At 38.4% G+C, this 23,122-nt stretch overlaps 1 protein-coding gene across 6 annotated transcripts in view; it reads left to right on the top strand.

Moving 5' to 3' along the window:
- LOC131892084 (synaptotagmin-15-like) overlaps positions 1-23,122 on the top strand; it is a 41,328-nt gene that overhangs the window by 10,109 nt on the left and 8,097 nt on the right. Inside the window, exons 1-4 of one of the 6 annotated variants that reach the window (XM_059241821.1) lie at positions 14,207-14,295; positions 14,796-15,018; positions 19,243-19,509; positions 19,584-19,724. In XM_059241821.1, the coding sequence (XP_059097804.1) occupies positions 14,909-15,018; positions 19,243-19,509; positions 19,584-19,724 (518 nt within the window). In that variant the 5' untranslated portion in view covers positions 14,207-14,295; positions 14,796-14,908. Of the gene's footprint in view, positions 1-7,066; positions 7,237-14,206; positions 14,296-14,795; positions 15,019-17,950; positions 18,064-19,242; positions 19,510-19,583; positions 19,725-23,122 lie in introns of those variants that run through there. The other 5 variants (XM_059241818.1, XM_059241819.1, XM_059241822.1 and 2 more) reach the window with 5 other exon arrangements.

The following is a 23,122-nucleotide window of genomic DNA, read 5'->3' on the forward strand; positions in this document are numbered from 1 at the left end:
TCTCAAAATTTGATGGTGACGTCACCTTCCTTTCCTGCTTCAATTTCCCAATTATGGTGGAGTGACTCTAACCAGTCCATCTTTACTCCGTCCTTTTTTTCTCTCACTAATCCATCTTTCTTTATTCTCTTCAGCCAAAACCCCTTGCACATTTCAAAATAGCTTGGGCGGTCCCATACAATAAACAATTCAACATTTACAATATAAAGCGGTGCGAAAATTCTGACGCTTGGTCAGGTTCCACACCTATGTCTCAGAAGCTTGTTCAACTTCATTCGAAACAGATCGGGCCGATCGTGCTGATTCATCTTTATTGAATTATAATGCGATTGTGTTGTTTGAGGCTAATTCTTTCAAAATCTTATGTATAATTAGTGACCTGGGTCACAAAGTGTCCGGAAAAGAAATCGCTTTCATGGCGCGTCATGATTGGTTTGTTTAGCAATCTGCCGTGCGTCTTCCCGTTCTGTTCGGGTTGTGTGACGTTGCAAAAAAGGGTTCTAATGCAACAAGCACAATTTGACAAACCATTGTGCGTGCCGTTCCAAAGTCAAAGAGTGCGAACATTTTTCTAGACAAAGATTGTAATGACAGCAATGGTTGTTAAGGAAAAACTCCTCATTAACGTTACTTTTTAAGCCAAGAATGGGTGAAAGATCAACAATAGTTTCATTAGAGAGGCACATTTCCTCTTGCTCAAAGTTTTCAAAACAGAAACTCTCTCTTATGTCTGCAAAGAGGTACGAATACACAATGTATCACTACTACGTTCCATTTGGCGAATCCTCTTGGGATCAAGGCTAAAAATCACAAGCTTGACCTGATTCCTGAAGCCTTTCAGTTGGGGTCAACAATTTATTTTTGGCAAACTGTCAACAAAGTCGGATATTTGGAACATCCCTTCGCTCTAATCAGTGTCCCATTCACTAATTGCATGTGGAAAGATCTCTTGTTTGAAAGAGTTGGCTAGCATAGCACCAGATCAAATCTGATCTAATCCTTGATGGCCCAAAAAGTTGTCCTCGCGTATTCCGAGGAATCTCGTCTTAAATGAGTTCCAGAAATAGTCTTCTGAAATTGAGCGTGCTCTTGGGAGCTCATGATCGGATTGGATGATAATCAATTTCCATCCCAACTTTCCGTCTGAATTGCTCTCCAAGATTGAAAATGGAACAAAGTGGGGTTGAAATCAATTCAATGAATGAAAAAATCGAGCATTAACCCTTTCCACAGTGGATTGGTCGTAATGCATTTTTGAGACAGACCCATAATGAATGCAAGACTACAAAAGGGATCAACAAAGGGCCGAATAGATTAAAGCTTCCCGTTTCCTCTAGTAATGCATACCAATATATGAATATTATGATCAGGAATATCGATCACCGCCCTTCTTCAAAGGCTCTTTTCGGTCCAGGGGAGAAAACGCATCTTGCCTTAAATTGATTTGTCGATAAAATTGGGTCCACCTGACTCCGTTGGGCTCACGTGCCGTCTTTGGTCCCAACATAGATGCTTTGTTCCCTTTCCTTCCTTGAGCACGATGGGCTAAAATCGATCTTGGAACATGCGGACAGATCTGGGCCGATCAGGGAGAATAATCCCTAATGGGCTCTAAATGATTCATCTCTTGCGCTGGCTGGGCATGGAACACGAGCACAGCTGAATGTTTAGGATAAGATGCTGTTCATGCCTAAAGGCGCAATGAATAGTCCCAACTTCATCTTTTCAGAAGTACAGGGAAGTCCGGTCTTAGGAACCTATAAAAGATAAGATTTTATTTCCGGATATAACATATATTATCGACCTCTTACTTTTTCAATAGATTCTGATACAATAGTGATGACTGATGATGAGTTTAATGAGTGCAATAAGCTACTAAATACTCAAACATAATATATCTATTATGTCTAGTTTTTTGCTGACTCCCTTATCGGTCCTGAGAATGGGATCCCATCCAGTTCAAGAAGAAAGAGTTATATATCTTAATTAGCTTTTGTTACATATTTTATCAGATCCACTAGTTGGCAGATACGGCTAGCCCTTGGTTTTTTTATCGAATAATGCTTCTTTTGTTGGTAATCTTTTATTTCAATTTCGATAATATTTTATTACTCGGGCAGTTTTCTTGGTTAAACCTCCAAAGGAAAGTCAATCTCTCATTCTTTCCTTTCAATATTACTTTTATGATTGGAGGAGAAAAGCGTAAGTTTGTAGAAATATCCAATGCATTTTGCCCAAAAAGGTTGTCATATCCGGATTCTACACACTGGAATGGTTTTTATAACCTGACCATTTTTTTTATTCTGCAAAAGATGTTTGTTCTCAGTCAAAATCTAGTGATACCTTGTTGGGAAGTGAAAGATTCTAATGCTCAACCAAAACAGGATCGAGCGTCTGAAAACATAAATGGGCGCATTCTCAAAAAAGCCATAATTGGTGTATATTTGAATATATTAAAATTCAAATGTATGTGGCGAATAATTGATCTCTGTCGGACTAAGGTGAAATTGATAAATGTAGTTGGAACTGTAACGATTTGTGGGCCAGTTACACGAAGTAAATGTCCTAGTTTTCAATTTTCTTCCGTGAGAACATTAATCAGTTTGGTTAAAGGAAACAAGACTGAACTGTTTGTGTCTGAAAGACATGATATTCTATGGGGCTATCATTTTACACTAGATATCTCAAGGCGCCTCCGCTCTTTCAAAGCAGAACAGGGTCGGGCGTGACTTTGGTTTTAACATTTGCGAGAGCAATCAATTCCTTGGAAGCTTCTCAACGCATTTTCGGCGCTTCAAAACGAAGTTTTGATCTTTCTAGCACATACTGCCTCACACTTGTTAGAACTTATTGCTTGCGCCTATCGTTTAGTAGGAATCTTTACCATTTGGAGCCTTAAAGTGTGTGAAAAAAGCACGCAATTGCACGTAACCTTTCTACATCATGGAAAGTCTCTTTTTTAAGAAATGGCTTCCAGCAACTGTTGCTTAAATGGGTCATATTTTTCAGGTTTCATCCACGCATTTTCATAGAGAAAGAGGTCATTTGTGGTCTAAATATTTAAAAAACATTGAGGCCAACCAGTGCACCTAGAAATGCACAAAAGTAAGCAAGAAGTACAAATATAGATTACAGAATAGACAAAGTCAATTTTATGTTGTTCAGTTTCAAATGTTGAACCATTCTTAAAATATGAAATTAAAATGTGTGCCATTTGCAAAACAAGAAATTGGAACTGAAAAAGTAATTTTTGGAGCAGCCAATATTGATTTTTAAATTGAAACTAGGGATGATGATGAACAAGCAAATTAGCACAAAATTTGATTAGCTTGGGCAGAAGGACCAAAACTTAACCAACCTTTCAAACATTGGTGGAGAATATCAGACCCTTAAAATGGGGGATGTTGTTATTGCTATTTACCGCAGGACCATCTCATAATTTAACAATAAGAGCTGAGTGTAATATCTAGGTCAGTGCTTCTATTGCACTTATGGACACACCTTTCTTCCCTTCAAAAGATATCTAGCGCTAAAAAAAACTGTTTTTAATAGATATTGGACCAATATCTGCCCTTCTTTTGTTACTTATCAAGGTTAATACAGCATTCCACGACTCCATTTGATCATCACCAAACTTTGGCTGATTCCAAGTCAATAGGAAGTAAGGTACGCTCACTAATTAAAATTTCATCTTAGAACAAAAATCAAAATGATTTATACTCTTTGTTTTCCGATGCTTGCCCAGAATTTTTGTTGAAACTTTAAGAATATGATTTACAACAATCCTTCCCAAGAGCCTCAAATTGGTCGTAGGGGCATCAAGGTGATGACATTACCACTGTCAGGGAAGCCACTACTCACTTGTAATGCATTCAAGTCCATGAATATTTGATATTTTTGGGAAAATCTATTGCAGAGCTGTAGATTAGAAAAAAAAAACCCTCAAGTTTTTGTGAGAAGGAAGTGGTTTCTTATCAGTAAGTGAGTAGAAATGCTACACTCATCATAATCTATTGGCAGAGAGATGATTCCTTTCCGGAATTGATTGACTGGGAGAGTAAGGTAATCTTTATAAAAGAAGAGCTAAAAAAGTGACCTCTCAAAACAAAGATGTGAGCTAACCATTCAGCAAATACTTAAATGACTCAAACTAGCTGATTTTGCATCAATTTATTTTGTCTTGGATATTTTAGTAAATACTTATTCTTTGGATTGCCAGAGAAGTTTCATTGAAAAAATATTGCCACTTTTTGAAGCTCTTTTTGACATAAATCTCAACTACTGGTGGAAAAAGGGGGTCTTCTTTTTGCGTTTGATACATCACTATGTATCCAGAAGATGACGCTTTGATGCAAAGGGGAAAAAAACAAAAAAAAGCTGATCCTGTCATCATACCTTAAAGACATGATACCCAGCCAACTTGCNCAAGTCCATGAATATTTGATATTTTTGGGAAAATCTATTGCAGAGCTGTAGATTAGAAAAAAAAAACCTCAAGTTTTTGTGAGAAGGAAGTGGTTTTTGACATAAATCTCAACTACTGGTGGAAAAAGGGGGTCTTCTTTTTTCGTTTGATACATCACTATGTATCCAGAAGATGACGCTTTGATGCAAAGGGGAAAAAAACAAAAAAAAGCTGATCCTGTCATCATACCTCAAAGACATGATACCCAGCCAACTTGCATTGGGCATATATTCAATTTGTCATAGATTTCATTTTACCGGCTGGTTGAAGCAAACATTAATCTGATATTGAGTCAAGATCTTAATTGGGTTTTGAATTTTGTTACACAACTTCACCCAATCATTAAAAATTAAATTGGTTCACGCCACTTGCAAGCTCACTGCAAAGTTGGTCTTAATTCTTCCTCTCAAAATACTCCAAAACCAGGATGCCCGGCCATATTTTTCCTCACATTTTCCTTTACCTCTTTTAGCTAATTGGTATTTTGGATCTTTGATTGGCAAAAAGTGCAAAGCAATACGTTTAAGGTCGAAATGAGTAGATTATGGTTTAACTGCCCTTCATAACTAAGCCAATTGTTTAAAAATAAATCGCTGGCCAGCAAATCAAAAAGGTCTGATTGTAGTACGTCGTTCCAAACAATAAAGATTAAACAATATGAATTTTCTGATAAGCATAAACATTCCCAACCCTGTAAAAGGATGAGCGAGCGTGGCTGTTTTGTTTCCAAAGCCAGAGCAAAACCTCTGGCTTATCCATTTGTTTGACCGTGGACGTCTCGCGTGGGATCTCCCAAGAGACATCCGTCTGATCCCGTTCATCCCATTTCCCACCACAGCGTTTGCCTATTCATTTCTCGGCAGATGAGTCAGAAAATGTACCACCCCACAGAAAAGGAAAATTGAATAAATCACCAACGCTATACTGGTTGAAAAGACAACACATCTGAAACTAGGCATATTTGTGGATTTCCTTTCGTCTCGCAACAATGCAAATCAAAAATAATGGTTTCGAGTACAGGGAGGAACATATCCGCCAGAACACGAGCCCCATTCTAACAATAGAGGATGAGGCATGAGAAGGTACAATCTCAAAGCTGTGTTGGTATGAAATGAATATCCCGGGGTAAGTCTTTTATTGGGAGCCTCGTGACTGTGGATAGAAGGGCCTCGATTTCCCTTGGGAATTGCTACTTGATGAAAGAAGTCGTCACACGAGACGCTTGATATATAAGTGGTTACCACACACAAAGAGAACCAGAGAGAGAGAGAGAGAGAGAGTTCTGTCTCCTCGTTTTCCCGCAAGCTTGATTGAAGACACTGGAGGAACTCTTCTACTTCTAGATAGAGAGATCGTATAAGCCAAGTGACATTACTCGGACAACAATGTTCCTTTCAATTGATTCAAGGACCTTTGTACTCACTTTCCTTTCCTTTGAGAAGTTAGGGGATCAAAGTGAACAGGCGTTTGTTCACCTTTGTTTACCTTTCTACTCCGCTGACTCCCTATGTATTTGAACTGAGCGCCCTCTATCGCAGAAATGGGATCCGTTTTTTGTGGATTACTGCTCGAACTTGAGTGCATAGAGAGGTGTAAATCTCTGGGAATTCCAACTAGCACACTTTCTCAAGACTCAATTGAGCGTTTCCACGTCTTTTACTTCTGACCATATTTTGGCACATGATATCTAGTTGCTCCGTTTAACATTTCTATTTTTCACTTACCATGTTATGACAGCTTTTTGAAAAAGAATGCCGGATTAAAATATTTTGATATCATTGCTCAACTGTTCCTTCAAATGGCCAACATTTTCAAGTCAAAATTGGGAGAGACTAGATGAGTTTCAATCATGGTAGTTCTTACAGCGATTGTGGCGCAGCCCGGCTAGCTTAACCAGCCCAAAAACGTTTTGCTACTTCACACGTTTCCATAGGTCTAGATTTTTTTCTTGGGGAAAAGACGATATGAACTGGTGTAAAGATTGTGGGTAAAACAGTATTTTTGAGCACTTTTGGTCCTTTGCGCTTGAAGTAGTCTAGTCCAAAGTTAAATCAGATACAAAATGGGCATCAAGCAAGTGTTTTCATAGTTTTCTATGCAAGTCGAAACTCCAGGCAAACAATTGACTGAAATCAGTTGGGTCTTGAAAACAAGCTTAGAGCTTCTCTGTGTGTGGTATTATTCAAGAAGTTCCAAGGCAAATGGGATCCTGTATGATTGGAAACAAACTCCATTCTTGCCCAATTGGCAGTGGTTGGATCCTCCAAGTGACAGAAGTATCAATCAGCATATTGGAAAAAGTGTTCAGTCATTCAGTCAGTACCTCATCTTGGTTAAAACTCTCCGGTAGTCATTGTCAGAGTCAGCCTTTTAAATGGAAGATGGAAGCCTGACCCAATCTACAAAGCTCACGAGAAACGCTTGTGCCTCAGACACCAAGGTGAGACGAAGGACGAACTGAGCTCATGATTGAGTTCCTATCAGACAAAAAGAACTCATTTTGTCGGGAAATGGGATGACAATAGCCTCCCAAAAAAGAAAGGATCTTGAACGCCCTGGCAAGGTCGGCGATTTGACATTTTCTTCCTCGGTCTCTTGCAGGTGGCGTGGTGAGAGCAAGACCGGTTTGAAGGATTGTGAATACACACCATTGTCAACTTTCCAAGAGAGTGCATATCGATGACTTTGACTGACGATATTAGATCGTCTTTAACAATGAGTTCACCCATGCGACGAGGAAGTGCAGCTTCCGGGGTCATCCTCCCCGTGTCGTAAGTACTGAAGAGTTATATCAATTTTTTTCACTTTTTTGCGGACTTCCTTACCGCTACTGGGATTGGAATTCCAGCAGTTAAAGACGAAAAATTTATTAAATTTACTTAACTTTTATTTTTATATATTATTTGATCGACCAACGAATTAGAGTTGGCTGATGTGGCTAACCCTTGAATATAAGGTTGACCGGGAATTCTTATCTCAATCTCACTTAAATCCTGCCACTGGATCAACGCCTGCATACGCCCTACTAGTTGTGTTTCAAACTTTTATACTGGTTTGTCATTTTGTTGGTGTTGTGAAATATCATAACAAGACCCACGGGTAAAGGAATAATCCTGAAATAAGCACCATTTTTATTGACATTGAACTTTTTTTTGCTTTATGAACTGCTTCGGTAATAAGAACCGATCCAAGATGCAGATTTTGGATAGATTCTCAACATATGTGCTTTCATCCTTGAACAATTAAAGAGTGAAAATGCGATGTTGAATTTCTTTTGGAGGTTTGATTAAAAAAAAAAAACTGGAATAGTCTGACATTTCAAGAAATTGTGTGCATATCCCGAGTTTGAGAACGTCAAAGTGGACATCACATTGAATATTGCCCAGCTCGAGAGCTCGTTGTAAGGGTGACCAACTCGAGGGCGTTTTCAACGTCTTCAGAATTTTGTAAAAGACAAACGAGCTAGACTTGAGCGAGCTCTCCCGTGGCTAATTTCTAGCAATATTCAAAATCACGTTGAATGAGTTTCATAATCACTGATTAACTACCAAAGAGTTGTTACAGCAACGGAGAGACATTCAATGTAGTAAGTCTTCAACTACAAAGGAAACAAATATTCTGCAGAAAGGTGCATTGATATATTTGTTTTTTCAACACAGGCTGTGTCAAGTGGAAATTCTAATTAAAGTGCGTTCTCATCTACGTAGAATTGTTTCAAGAGCAAAGATTTTTTTTTTAACTTTGTGGTCACATTAGCAACTTTACTCAAGCAAGCCCAAAAAATGAGTGATCAAACTTTTGTTACAGATTCGTCTTAACGCGGTCATTATTAGAAAATGAAAAGAAAACCATTCTTGATCAAACGCTATCAAGGAAGTTTGGAAAAGTTTTGTTCCATTCCATTCAATTTGGAATAATTGGGCAACTTATTTCCGCGGAAGATTAAACACTTTTCACTCAACCTCTTACAAGGTGCCCTTTCCAATACGCAGCCTTCTTTAGTCCAAAGAGGAAATGTGAGATATATATACAGCTGTATTGCTCTTTTTCATTCAGTCATCACTATTTGTGTAAGATTATTTCACAAATATTTTTCTATTTGCCCTTGTTACGTACGTATCAGGGTTTATCTTTTGCTCACAAATGTCTTGAAATATATGACCAACCAACCAACCACTTTAGCAAATAATCACCAAACATGAAATTCCACCATCCCAGGGGATCTTGGGCAAATCCCTCCTTAAGGATCTATGTTTTTTAAACAAATGTTTGAAGAAGGCAGAAAATTGGGTTTAAGTCAAATCTTGAACAACCTCTCTGTTCTGAACATGGAACAACGAGCCCTGAATTAGCTGACATTTTTCTTGCTCTAACAAACTTCGTATTATTTGGTTTTATTTAATACCAAATTTGCTCGAGTGATTCTTCAAAACCGCTCTACCGTACGTAAAAATATAAGGTCCATTCCCCACTATATTCCTGAACGCCAATGAGGATATTTTCAAAGGAAAGTGATTTGGTCGGAACCAATTGAAGAAATTGGCATATTGAAACATTTGCTTTGACCGGCATTTTGTCACGTCCCGTGATGAAGAGATTCCGTGTTTACCAGACCTGGGTTGTAATTGCAATTACACAAATGCGATCGCATTTTTCATGTATTTTTTATTGTAATTAATTATAGCTGAGCTCAGAGTAATTGCAATGGTAAGCAATTACAAATTGCAATTTCATTCTCACCCATGCAGCGCTATTTAATGGACAGGCTTTTAAATCATTCTTAGATAAAAATTGTCACATCAGTACACGGTGTTTTATTTTAAATTTTTTTCTGCGCATTTTTTAATAGGCTTAAGACAAATCAATCTCATGAAATTCCAGCGTGTTTGACAATAACAATAACATTGCAAACCCATATATCTATAGTTGTAATCAATGACATTTTATAAGTAACTGACACAAGTCTGGTGTTCAGAGGTTCCGTGTCTTTTGCTACCAGAAGTATTAGCGTCCGTTTTGGGATATCTGTTGTTCTCTGTTTCCAACATCCTACAATTGACATCCTTTCAGATCTCTGTCTTAACTGGCTCTGGCGGCTCAAGACCCGCAGAGTTTCGGTTACAATAATGAAATAGCTGTGAAGTTGCGAAGCTTAAGATGAGCTAGAGGGAGCCAATCCACTGAGGTAGGCTGTCTTCAAAGCAACCTTAAAACATGTCGCACTGATGTATCGGCTTCATGGATCTCCATCACAACTATGGCTTCTGCTTCAATATTTTCTACCCAAGGGATTCGTGTCACAAACATGTTGGGCAAAAAAGAACTCCAATTCACTCTGTGAGCAACCTTTGACTTCAGGCTCCAGTAAGAAACAACGTCAATATTGATTTACGCCCACTTATTTCGAGGCTGACCCCTAATTGTAATCAGGACATTTGTGTTAGACTTAAAATCAAAAATCAACTAATAGAGCCATTACTGCAAGTTGACTCCTTTTATTTTCATTACACGCAGTCTTTGAGGTGCTCCAAAAGGATACCACCGGTATCAGAGAACAACAAGTCGTTTGTTTTAGAGTCAGAACGAATTTGCAAATGCTGTTGAATAAAGCACAGGTCAGAGAAGCTACACTTTGGCATCAATTAATACCATATCAGTGGGATAAGACCAGAGGGTCCCATGAATTGAAATTACTGCAATTGAGGCCTTGCATGTACGTAGTTCAGTTTCAAGTTGATGATTAATCAACCTCAAGTGGCTTAGTGGAACTAAAAATCTGCTTGAATAGGCCACACGTGGAGCTATGTTTCGAAACTATTACAGTATTTACAAAATGATTTGTTTGCCTTTTTGGGTATATTTTAAAGAAAAGGCCCCAAAATCTTCTCCATTGTTTGTTTGGAGTCAGAAGACAGCTCTCTCACTCGGCTTGCTTCTGATGAAGATGGGTGTCCCAATTAAGGGATATTCCCGCTCCGTTGTCGCAACCAAACGTGCAACATTAATTATTACCTCTCTCTTTCGGGAATGATCGCAGGTTCGCCCATTTAAGCTGTTAAGGCAGCAAATTATGCTGTAATTTAAACACCGCAAAGAAGCATGGACTTGGCTTCCCTTGGATCGAACCAGGATCAGCTAATTGGAAAGCGGTTGCTCTACCAATACGGTACCCCAGCAAGCCTTCAATCTTCTCCATTAATTTTCTTTTGAATGTTTTAATGAATTAGAAGTACCAAAAGCAGTTTAGGACATTGTTAACCCATTCCAAGAAGTAACGTTTCATGAATGCAAGCCACTCAAAAAGGCTCGTGGAAAAGAGATGTTGTTGTGTGACTTGATGTGTGAGCGACATTCCCAGAGTGAGAACCAAAGTTTCATAACAAGTGCACGACCAACTTAAAATTTGTTCAGGTTGTTCCGTGAACATCTTTCTGCAATTGAAATTAGTCATCAAATTATGCACCTAATTTTCCTTTATATATTTATGCTATGACATGGCCAAGAGTCTCAATAAAGATTGTATATATTATAAGTTTTATTATTATTTAGAATACTCTGATGTTTAATAGGGGACCCTTAATTGACACAATTCGATAGCTATATTTGGTCCTTGTACTGTTGGTTTCAGGAAGTTTCGAATCCAAGGATGCCCCTTGCTTTTTAGTTAACACCTGAATTTGATTTGTGTTCAAAGAATTGTGGAACATTTATTGGTGCAATTTCTCTCACCTGGATGACTTTAAAAATAAAATCGAAGTGATGCCGAGAAATCGATTAGAAAAATCAGCATTTGCACGCTCGTGTGCACACTTTAGAGCTTTCACTCTAAAAAATCGGTATAGGTTATCCCTGGCCTAGAAATAAATGTTGGAACTAAAAGTCATTACCCACTGCAAGACGTGAATCTTCAGAAAACTTCTTGCTTTCATGATATCTAAAAAACTCAAATAGAAATCGGCACACCGAAAAATAAATTGGCTTTATATCACCCTTAAAAAACTCACTTTTTTTCGGGTTGGATATTGAACCCAAGGTGACCTATTCATGGCTTTCTTTGCTCCAAATTAGTATGCAAGTTAAGCATGACAGAAACAGAACCAAATAGAAAGCCAAAAAATAAAACCAATTCGTGTTTTACACCTACAAAAGGAATAACAATGAAGAAAAACTTATTCAAATGATAACGGATGTTCATGCCACAAATGATATTGTGAGCTGCAAACGATTTTAATTCCTACATGCTGCATGTTTTTTTTTAGTTTTCAAAATCTCTTGTATTGATGTATTCCATTTAAAGAAAAGCAATAATGGCGATATGAATTGGCCTATGACTGAAGAAACATGACGAGGCGTTTGTTAGTCCAAAAACAGTCTCACCTTAGAATTTACTGTTCCAACGAATCAGCCAAAGATGAAATAAGGATTGTTGCTCTTCCAATATTTTTCACAAAAAAATAGCAATTTTAATTATGTGAATGAGGCTACAAAAGGTATTTTTTTCTTAATAATTATATTTAAATGGAATCAGCCTCACGGATAGAACTAAATTAGAGCCCACAATACTATCACATTTAGAGTATTCGGTTGAATAAATTTTGTTTTTGGAGACTATGCCAAACAACATCAATGCAATCTTTTTAAAAGATTTTTTCAACGAAACAACATAACGCCTGCTATTCGTAGTATAACAAGGTCCAATGAAATAAGATTATTGGAAAACCTCAAATCTTCATAAAAGTGTTCCTTTTTATCAGACTCGTTCAAATAGCAGTTATTCTTGAATGAGCGACCTCCCCACTCTTGTGTAAAGGGTATCTGTTTTATCTGTTTTCAAACATGGTTCTATATACAATGTGCCAGAGTCCTAAGAATGAGAACGCCATCCAATTCCCCTTGGCGTCGTTTGTCTTCATGAAACAAGGTTTTGCTCTCACAATGTTGTTCTCTTTTATCGCCGAATAGCTCCTAAATCTGTAATGGACTCCATTACTTTGGTATTGAGTCCCTCACTGCAGTACTCCCTCCACCAGCCTACTTCTGGCTTCCTTCAGAGTTTCTTCCTTGAGAGTGTGGACAAACAAATGCATGCCTGAAATGACTGAGATTCCCCTATCAGACAGACTATCTGTTTGATTCCCTAAATAGATCCAAACTCCGACAAGCTTTTGTGGCCTTCTTGGGGGAGCTTTGAAGAAGCTTGTCATACAAGAGGCCAAAGGGTTACGAACATAGGAGATGAGAAAGAGCTCAGATATCCATTTTTAAGAGGGCTCGGACGTACGATGGGGATGGGAAAGAGGTTCTCCAAACGTGCTGAATTGCTCATGAGGTAACCAAAAGGATTTTTTGCTCGCCACTTCTGAACTCTTGAGGTGCTTTTTCTTTTCAATCGCTTGTTGAGGCCCATATCCTTTAGGCCCGAATTAGATGGAAGAGATGGTTGTTGAAAAAAAGCACCATGATAGAGAATTCGACATCATTTAAGCATTGAAATTGCCATTATTTCAATAAATTTGAAGTGCCTTAGAGTCCAATATAATTGCGGTTGCTCATGTTCTACTGACATATTACCTTTTTGCTTGGGTCTTAAGGAGCTAGTGTAGCCGAGGGGTTTACGATGCGAAGCTAAAAAGGCAGAAATCTTGTCCTCGGAAAATGTAATATTTTATTTCATACCGCCGTCAGAAGTCAAACTAAAACAATAAAGGCTAAGTTCTTTGAAAGAATAAGCTTCTTCATAGGCCACTTGATCGATACGATGGCCTATGTCTTGTTTTAGGAAACAGATATTCGAATCAGAAGTGTCTGTGAGTACTTGCTATTCTGATTTATCATCAATAATGTCGTTTTGTAGGGTACAAGAGAAATGTTCACTTGAATGAATCTTTTAAGTTATTGAGTAAGTAATCCAATGATGACCCTAATATCTTGATTGAAATAAGCTATCGGAAAACATTGCCAAACTATCGCACCAACCTTCAATAAACTTCGCTTAGTGATTGAAACGAACCATTTCCACGTGTTTGCAATTGTGGCCAAAGAGAGCATTGAAGTGTTTTCCCTTTTGGAATGTTGTTCCCGGAAAAGGAATACATTATTGAATGATATCGGTCAAAGTGCTTCTGTTTCTCACGAGGATTGGATCCATTTGTCTCAACAACATTCTCTGTGTGTTTTTGAAAGGAACGTGAGGAAGGTGGATTGGAATGATCCATGGAACGATGATAAAGTGCCGTGGAAAACAACTTGACCGACGTTCCAGACGGTTCACTTGATGCCTATATTTCATGGAACATACCTGTATGTCCAAATCGATAGCGACGTTATCAACAATCAGTCTATTGTACAAGGGATGTCTGAGGAAATACCCATTTGTGTGATTGACAACTGGACAGGCTACAAATCCCTCTTGTTGGGGTCTCTGTCGGTGGACCAGGTTCATCGAGCAATGAGCATGTTCCTAATACCCGAACTCATACCTTTCCTCGGTTTCTCTCGACCAGACAGTGTTGCCAACATTTGAAAGAATTGAAACATTTTCCCTTGCAGGGCAATCAAATCTCATTATCTGACAGAAACCGTTACCAAAAATTTTCATATGAGTTCCAGACATCTTTTTTTCGTTCCACGGTCTTTTTCCCTGATATTGAGAAAAAACAGCAACCCTGTCTGCCAAGGCCAAGGAACGCTAGGTTTGACGGAGGCTTGCTTGTTATAAAGGCCAGTCGGTGTAAAGTTAGCGGACGATTAACATGAGGTTATCGGAGGCTCGTCCTTACTTGTTATAGTTGAATGGTGTTCTGTCTGGTATTGAGTTTCTTGATTTTTGTGTAAGTCACTACATAATGTGAATGGCTATTGGTAGTCAAACGGAGCAACCTTTCCCTGTTTTGGCATTTTGGTCCTCAAATATCGTTGAAATATTTGCTCAGAACCTTAAAATAGATCACGATGAATTGGATATATGGAACAAAGATAATTATCATTGCTCAATGAATAATGAAAATGCACGAAAGATAAGTGACTGAATATGGCAAAGGGATCTCAAAATTTTCCATAACGTTTGACCAAACGAAGTTTTAATGACAAGCAAGAAGAGTAACTTTAAAAAAAAACTTTAAAGAAATATTTGAAATTGTCTCTATCTCTACGTCAGGCATTCTTCATAACACTTCAAATTATTGGATGACTGCAGAGATCTATAGAGCTTTTGGGCCTCTTATTGACTGTCTTTCATCACAGGCCTTCATTTTTCTAAAGGCATTGGACTTCGTTTGGTTCGGTTTTCCAAACCAGTAGCCAATTCAATTTTCCGTCATCATTCATGAAGCCCTTTTCCTACTTTGAAGAAACAGTGTCTGTGTGAGGTTGCGTGGATTCTGCTTATCACAGCCGTTTTCAAAGACTAAGACTGTGTGTGGCTTATTAGAATCGAACTTTTTGATGAAGATTCTTATGATTGTGTCGGGTTCCTCTTCCATGAGCAAGTTCACCAAGGGCAATGGATATATGCAGTGGGAAAGTGCACTCAAAGACGTCGCACTTATTGATGGGTAAGTTGCGCAAACATCGGAACATTTTGATCGAGTCCCCGAAACCTGTCATCAATTGCGACTTGTTTCAAACTTGATGAAGGGACAGTTAAGGATAGACTCCCAGGTGTTGGAATTAATAAATGCCTTTCTATCGTGACCACCATGACATTTGATTGATATGAGGCTAATCGTCATGGGATTAAAGGCCACTCAGGAACAGAGGGGGGCTTTGCTAACCAGCTGTTCCGTGCGTAATTCGTGTTTCTTTGCTTGAATGAATGCATTACGTACGCACAATACATCTCCTTTATCAGTGTCACAACTGATCCGGACGAGAAAATTCGGCAGCCCTATTGAGCTGTATTGATCCTTCTAAAATTGACCCATCTTTTCCGGGTGTATATTGATCCAGATAGGCTGAACATACAAAGGCATTAGGTCTCATAGTTTGCACAGGAGTTTTTTCCTATTTGATTATCTTCCGACGGACCTTTTCTGGTCCAATTTCTAACAGATGTTGAACATCAGCACACCATTTCCTGAGCGAGTTTTGGTTGTTGAGATCGTATTGATGAGCTCCACTAGAATGGTCCATTGTTAATCCCATAGGTGGAAAATTACAGCATGTTAAGTAAATGAGAATTTACTGTCTCAAGCTACCGAGTTGCATTCCCAAAATGATCTTATGTGTACACATTTAAACCCCGATAAGGGCGTATTAAGCAAAACATGATGCAAACAAAAAACTGAATATCCGGATTCATAGAAGTTAGTTTTGTGGCAAGCAATCCATTGAGCAATCTGTTCATGATCATGAGTAGCATTTGATATCGAGGGTACGCCCAAAACAAACGGAGCTAAAAAGGCATACAAGCAATACTTGTGACCAATCTTGCATTATTATTGTTTCTTTGGAGTCTTTTTATGAAAGCAAGCTTTAATTTTCAAGAAACAGCCGTCATGAAGTGCAAATGTAAGATTTGCTCAAATTTAATAAGATTTGTTTTGTTGGTGTGTGATATTTTTTCATCCAACACACGATCACAGAATTGAAAAATATAATAGGGCTTGACCACACAAAAAATGTAAAGCGGCATTTCTAAAATTCCACGAATACTAGCCGGTTGTTTCACATTTAATTTTGAGATATAGTACTTGACGATGAGCTTTGTCAACAAAAAACATTATGTTTATTTTCCATCTGGCGTAGATTTAACAACCCCGTGATCTCCAACATCACTGAAACAAAAGGCTTACAATTCCAAGGAGTTCTATCTATTTCCTGTATCAAAAATAATAACGAAGTAAAAATATTTTCCCGCTGTCTTGTACATTTGAATGAAGACGGTCAACACTGGCCAAAAAGAACCCAATGCAGTAGACTGCAAGGTTCCAATTAAGCTGTGAAAGGGACTGGTACCTCTGTTCTGTCCAATGACTCTTCCATAATCAGCAATTATAGTCAAAAGCACTCCATAGTGAATAGTACATTGCTCTGATGTTTGCTTTTATTCCTCCGGGTCTTGGGAGGCAGTACGTACCATGTCTAATGAGAATGCCACCAGCAAATATCTGAAGAATATCCAAATTGGAACAAGGACCTTTCTGGGCCTCAGCTTGGGAAACAACAGAAGGAGTCGTCGGAATTCGTCGATTTGCTCACGCTTCCGTCGGTAAAACCGAGTGAGTGTGACAAATGAGTCGGCCTTTGTGAAAAGGGTTATACAACACTTTTGTTAATCCAGCTTCGGTTGATAAAGGCCATAGTTCATACTTAAGAGCCTCCTACGACTTGCTTGGCCCCCTACGGATGTATGCATAATTCTAGTAAGAAAAACGCCTGGCTTGTTGTTTTGTACTATGCCTTGAAACCACTATTTTTGAAATGTACTATTTAACATTAGTGCATAAAAACAAGTGAACCTCCCAATATAATATAGGTTGCGTGTACGTAACTATCTCTTGGTGCGCCTAGAAGAATCAATTGATGTGCAAATGATGGACCATTCCGTCCCAAGGTAATCATGTGCAGGCTTTCAGAAGACCCCTCTTTTGATGATTCTTTGATTGAATACGTGCCTGAAGGTCCAGAACTGAAATGTCACGTTCCAAGTTGAAATGGTGGAAAATCAATTTCGCCCTGCGGTTTGGTAACTTGGTGAGTCAAGTCACAGCGACGGTGTGAAGAAAAAAGGCAAGACTCTGCCTCTATCTCAAAGACCAAATAAAATTACATTTGTGACACGTTCCTGTCGTGAGTGCAGAACTTTCGCTACTTGCAATGATGAAGAAAACTTCTCGCTCTCACCGAGAGAAGTTTGGCACTCCCTTTTTCCACGGATTTCTCGCCATTGGAGTGGCCATATCATAGTGCACTAAACGCTTTTCCTGGCAAACCATCCATCTCTCAAAGCCTGCGAAAAAGCTTTGCATAACCGACTTAAATGACCAAAACCAGACCATATCCAACTTGAGGATAGAAACGCACTGTTAACCACTCGAGTTCTCATTAAGATGATTGCTTAACTCGTTTAGCGTGCATAGGGGCCCCTTATGCACCAACTTACAGCGTGACCATAAATTAAATGATAACAGAAAACTACGGATCTCAAGGCGATTTTTCGCATACTTTATGTACACAATAAAAATTGCCCTTGTCTCTCTTCACATAAATATACTGATTTTATTCATAATAATCGCCCTTGGCTGCATTGATCGCAGAGTGTCTTAACCTAGCTGTTTGACACTGTGCACAGATGAATATCTCGTCAAGACATTCTCATCCAGCCTCTAAAGTTGACTTGCAGCAGTTCTTGCCCGAATATGAGAGGTCTAAGATGCGTTCATACTTTTCCATGTTTTTTGGCTTGTATTTACGACATATGTTATCGCAAAGGGTATGGCCAGGAAAAGGCCGAATGAAAAGAGGACAAAAGGGGCGCCAAAAGTATAGTCACGCTGCAGGCCTTGGAAGTAGGATGATACACAATAAATATTGTTATTTCACATCAAAAGGGGATCCAAAAATAATTTGTTCGCATAAATTGTAGAGTGTCTTATCAGGTATCAACAATCTCTTGTTGCAATATGTTTCCTCAATAATCTCAGACCTTTCAAAAGGTTCAAAAATATCATTCCTCCTCATAGAAAAAGGTTTTGTTTCAAACTCGCTTGCTTTCGAAATGGTCATTTCTGTGTCTCTTCCGATGGGAAAAAGTTTTGTTTCTAAGCTTTTACTCCAATCGTTATGCAAATGTCATTCATTGAACAAGGTGATATTACTCACTAACTAAATGTTAGAAAATATTTATGTTTGAGCATTTTCCATAACATTTGAGAAACCATCAATACTTAAGCCCAATTCGTATCTTTTTAAAGAATTATTTCGCTCGTTCACGTTGTCCATTTCCCTCCTAAAATAAGTATTTTGTCCCTTTTTTTCCTTCAACAACTCATATCAATATTAGTGGCGGATAGAGGAGATTCGAAGTGGAATGAAAATGTATTTTTTCAAATTGGCGTTAAGTGATTGTTGCATTCAATTCAATTTAGTCTCACTATATTTTTCAACTTCTTGCTTTTATTCCTCTTATAGCTTAACAAAGTAAAAGCTCAGATTTTCTATGCACCTGCCTGAGCGCTTTTGACCAGCCACTATTCCAAAGTCCATAACCTGGTGAAATTTTTGAGCAAGCATTTAACTACTCTAGTTTTGAGTTCAGGGGGCAATCAATAAAGCTTTTGGAATATCTCAGTTCGATGCACGAATTTGGATGATTTTTTAAAGGCCAAATAAGTCTTCATCCAAACAAGCACTACATTAAGTCAGAGACCCTTTGTTCTCCCACGCAAGGTTTGTCAACTGAAATAGGCATATCATTATTCAAGAAAGGCTATACCCTGGCAAGGTTTGGTTCCAGATCAAGGCCTACAATCAAGTCATAGTTCACCTGAAACCTGATCCAGCCTTTAGCACGCAGACTATCGTATAATTGCCACGAGGGAAACTCGAGCCTAGCAACCTTTCCTGCGTTACAAAGCCCTAAAGTGCGCAATGCTTCTGACAACCAAATGTCAAGCCCACACTTAACGGTTTTAGCTCGTGCGCAAGCCAACGAACAATATGAGCGTATTCACATGGGAGAAACATCTTCGCCATGAATCGGACAAATGGTCCATGGAACCAAAGGCATCTATTGACGTTAACTTGGAAGTCATTTTCTCGCGTCTTTTGACTTTCAGATCCAAAGAAATCGAGTTCGTGGTTCCTCCGACAGTGTCTCCTTATGGCTCGAACCGGTACCTGAACAACATTTGTCGACCCGTGGGCACGGTTTCGGATCACCTGACTCCCAACTACACGCCCAGTTATGCCAATCGAACCACTTCTCAGAGCTCTGAGGATGGAACACCGGTCATTAATGTGGTCAATAAAGGCTGGAACATGCTGCAAGATGTGTTCACTTCGTCCACGTCCCTCAATACTGATGGCTCGAAGAAATCCAATCGGTAAACACGCCACGCTCTGGTCCAAAGACACGGGGATGGACACGGGGAATAATGTTTCTTTTCCCTTCGTGTAGTTCGGCATCCCTGTCAGTTTCCAGTTTGGGCATCAACCATCCGTCGTTGAATAACTTGGGGGCTCCAAATCGATTGACCAGTGAGCGAAGAGCCTCAACCAACAGCATTTACTTGACCCCTAGCCATTCGCCTGCTGGCAGGTAATAACGATACACCGCACACTATTTAAAGGGTTGGGCTTAACCTAAGGAAATAGTTAAGGCCAGGGTCCCTGGCAAAGAGACAACAATGTTGTAGTTAAAAGGGTGATATCTAAATAAGGGCTTGTCTGGTCGTACCTATTTTTCTAAAAGCAAACGCACTTATTAATTCAGGTTTTACGAGTAAGTTAACACTACACCTCGAAAGAAAAAGTTGAAGCTAAAAAAATGTTGAGCCAAATTTCCATTTTTTCACTTTCTTAGCCATTTTTTCACTTTTCCGACATTCTTTTCCTCACTATTTTTCACATTTCAGGACTTGTTTTTGCCTTTTGATGGTCTTTTGGGCCCTTTCTGCTTCCTTGTTAACTAGTTGTTACTTTTTTGGACCTGTTTTTTAAAGTTTTGTGCAGCATGATCGAATCCCCAGCCAAAACCTTTCAGCATTTTTTTTTTTTTTGGTTTTGGTTTTCACTGGCTTTACAAAGTAAACACAAGGCTCTAGCTTTACTAACCGTTGCAAAGAAAGTAATCCCCAGTATGCTTAAAGTGAAAGATTATGATTTGCCTAATTCTTGCCACCTTAACTTTTTACAGTACTTGGTCTACCATGAATTTAATATGTCAAACTGAACTCCCTTTTCTCGGTTTGGGAAAGCCTGTAAATAAGAGAACTTGCAGTCGAGCTACATCTGCCGGCATGGGTTTGATTTGATCCAAAATTATTTTGTAAACAAGAACACCCTCAGCAACAAGTCAGTAGGCTTGATCCAGAATGGAGCCAATTCTCTACCATGACATTTTAATCAATTGAAGAAGTATCCTAACGTTGAACATTAGCGATTCTAAGAAAAATTTCAGTTTTTTGCGAACTTAATGCATAGTCTGGTAAATATTGTTGGCTGCCTAGATTTTGTAGCAAACAAATATGCTGCAAAGCGGCTAAAATGGACTAAAACGACCTGTTCCCCACTATAGCATTTCCTTTTTGCATTATTGCATCTTGTTTTTGAATATTTACAACTTAATTTGCACAGTTTTAACAATGTTTTTTCGTGTTTTCTCAAAATGTTTTCACATTTTCCTCTATTTTAGAAAAAAGTAGCTTTATAAACGATTTACTTTAGTCTTTGGTCAACAATAGCACGTGATATTGTATTTAAGGCCTATCGCCTAAATAGTAATGCATTTCATCGCAGACATACTTGCAAAATTCTTCAAACAAGATTTGCAAATTTTTCATCAATACAGGAGGGTGTTTCGGAAAATGCAAAATAGAAAAATAATGGTTGAAATTCTCTCCAATTCTTCTACATAAAATCACTTTTTTCGAAGAAGAATTATTAGCAAAAAAGTAGCCAAAGCGTATGTGTAGTGCCCCGCTTTCCGATCCGTTAGGCCTGGTTCTATGCCGAGTTTGCCAAGCTCCTTTGCAGTGCATTAAAATTAGGGCATGTTATGTTACTTGAACAACTTAAATGATCAAACCTGTGGTCATTCCCGAGGATGTTGGTTGTGATGACCAAGGAGGAAAATCCCTCAATTGACACATCCATCATCAGATGGCAGGCCGAGCTAGAGAGCTGCCATCTGACTTCGTAACAAACAAACGAAGCTTTCCCCCGTTTCGGCCTTGGATGGTAATCTGATAATTAACGCTAGTCCTTCGGTTATATAGCTATTTCATCCCAGCCAACGATAAAAACCAGTAGCATTAAAATCTATAAATAATAATCAGTTTACAAATTGGATCTGAAGACCATGAGATGGAAGATTTTTTTTCATATCAATTAATTCCTTGAGCTTGGTAATCATGGACCACGTGGTTGGTTCCAAAGAGGTCTTCTTATTCATTGCTTTTCCCAATACGATTTTCTCTTGTACAAAGCTTCCCTCTTCTTGAGATCCTATGAGCGTTTCACCGGAAAAACGGATCCATTGGTGGCCTTCATTGAAAGCCCAATGACCATACGTGTACCAATTTCGTGTTGTCATAGAAGCCCTGGATCTCTCAACCTAGGGCCCTTGGGAAGCCTCTGGAAATCGACGCTTTAGTTTGACGGTTTTAGTAAGCAGTTGAAAAATGCCTTTGAAATTTGGAGAGAGGCTTTTGAATGATCGATATGAAAGGAACAGCGTGGCTTTCTAAAGAGGAGAACACATCATATCCTGCTTATTGGTTTGCATCGCAATGAATGGAAAAATATGACGTAGTTAGTGGGCTCCATTCTCCACAGCATGAAAAGATATATAAGTTATCAATACGTATACCCTGCAAGTCATATCGTCAACTTTGGTCTAATCTGAAATATACAGGAACAACATTCTGATCACTTTTCGCCATCATGGAACAAAGAGAAACTTAATTACTGTAGATGGCATATTTTCTGAAGCCCATGAAATCGCGTGAACTAGCCTAAAATGATTTTGAAGTAAGCAATTTCATACCTTTGGCACATACCCAATAAAGCAAAATTGAAGGAATAGTATTCGACTGATTTATGTGTACTATCAATTGTGATGTAACAAAATTATCGCGTAGAGGTTTGAACCACTGATAATAGGAATCTGCTATAGATTTTAGGAAAATAAACAATGAAGAAACCTTTATTATTTGCTGCTATTTTGAACTTCACATAAATTTGTAATCCGTAATAAACTTGGTCTCTTTTAAATTAGTTTGCATTAATGATTCCCCTGTGTGCTATTAAAAAAAAAGTCCTGATAAATTTGAATCTGTCCAAGGGTATCAAAGTTAGAAGAAATATAATCCCAATTGTTGCTCTTATAAAAGCCTAAAATTCCAATATTCCTTTTGTAAAATATGTGGCGTAGGAACCATTTTCAAATGCACAACCAAACAAACAAACGGTTTATAGGTAGATTTTTTGCGATATTCATATGCATGTCTTTCAAAAGGTTTTTTTTAAAATAGTAGAAGAAATGTTTGTAAATTGAAAACTTGACTCTCCCTTAATTTGTGAAAGCACTGAAACAAAACTTTGCGCATTGAATCTAAAAAAAGTGTTCTTAAAGGAAATATCTTTAAAAAAGTGTTTAGGAATTGAAGTGTCGATAAACTCACCTACATGAGAATGAATTCCATGTTCTAATTTCTGGTAAGATGCATATTGGTGATGAAAAAGTCAGTAAGGGACCACTTTTTAATCACTTCAACATTTTGGGCATATAACCCATTCGCACCACTCGGACTCCAAGAAATCATAAGACCAAATACTCAAAGCTTTAATGGACATATGTACAATCCAATGAAAAGTAGCAAGTTCGAACATGAGCAAAGAGCCGGATCTTTTGAGGACCAACTCCTTCAAAATAAAGAAACGGGTATACTCATCCCACAATAACTAAAGATTAGTTCATTACTAGCCTTTTGAGCC

The sequence above is a fragment of the Tigriopus californicus genome, chromosome 12 (assembly GCF_007210705.1).
Source record: "Tigriopus californicus strain San Diego chromosome 12, Tcal_SD_v2.1, whole genome shotgun sequence".
Taxonomy (NCBI): domain Eukaryota; kingdom Metazoa; phylum Arthropoda; class Copepoda; order Harpacticoida; family Harpacticidae; genus Tigriopus; species Tigriopus californicus.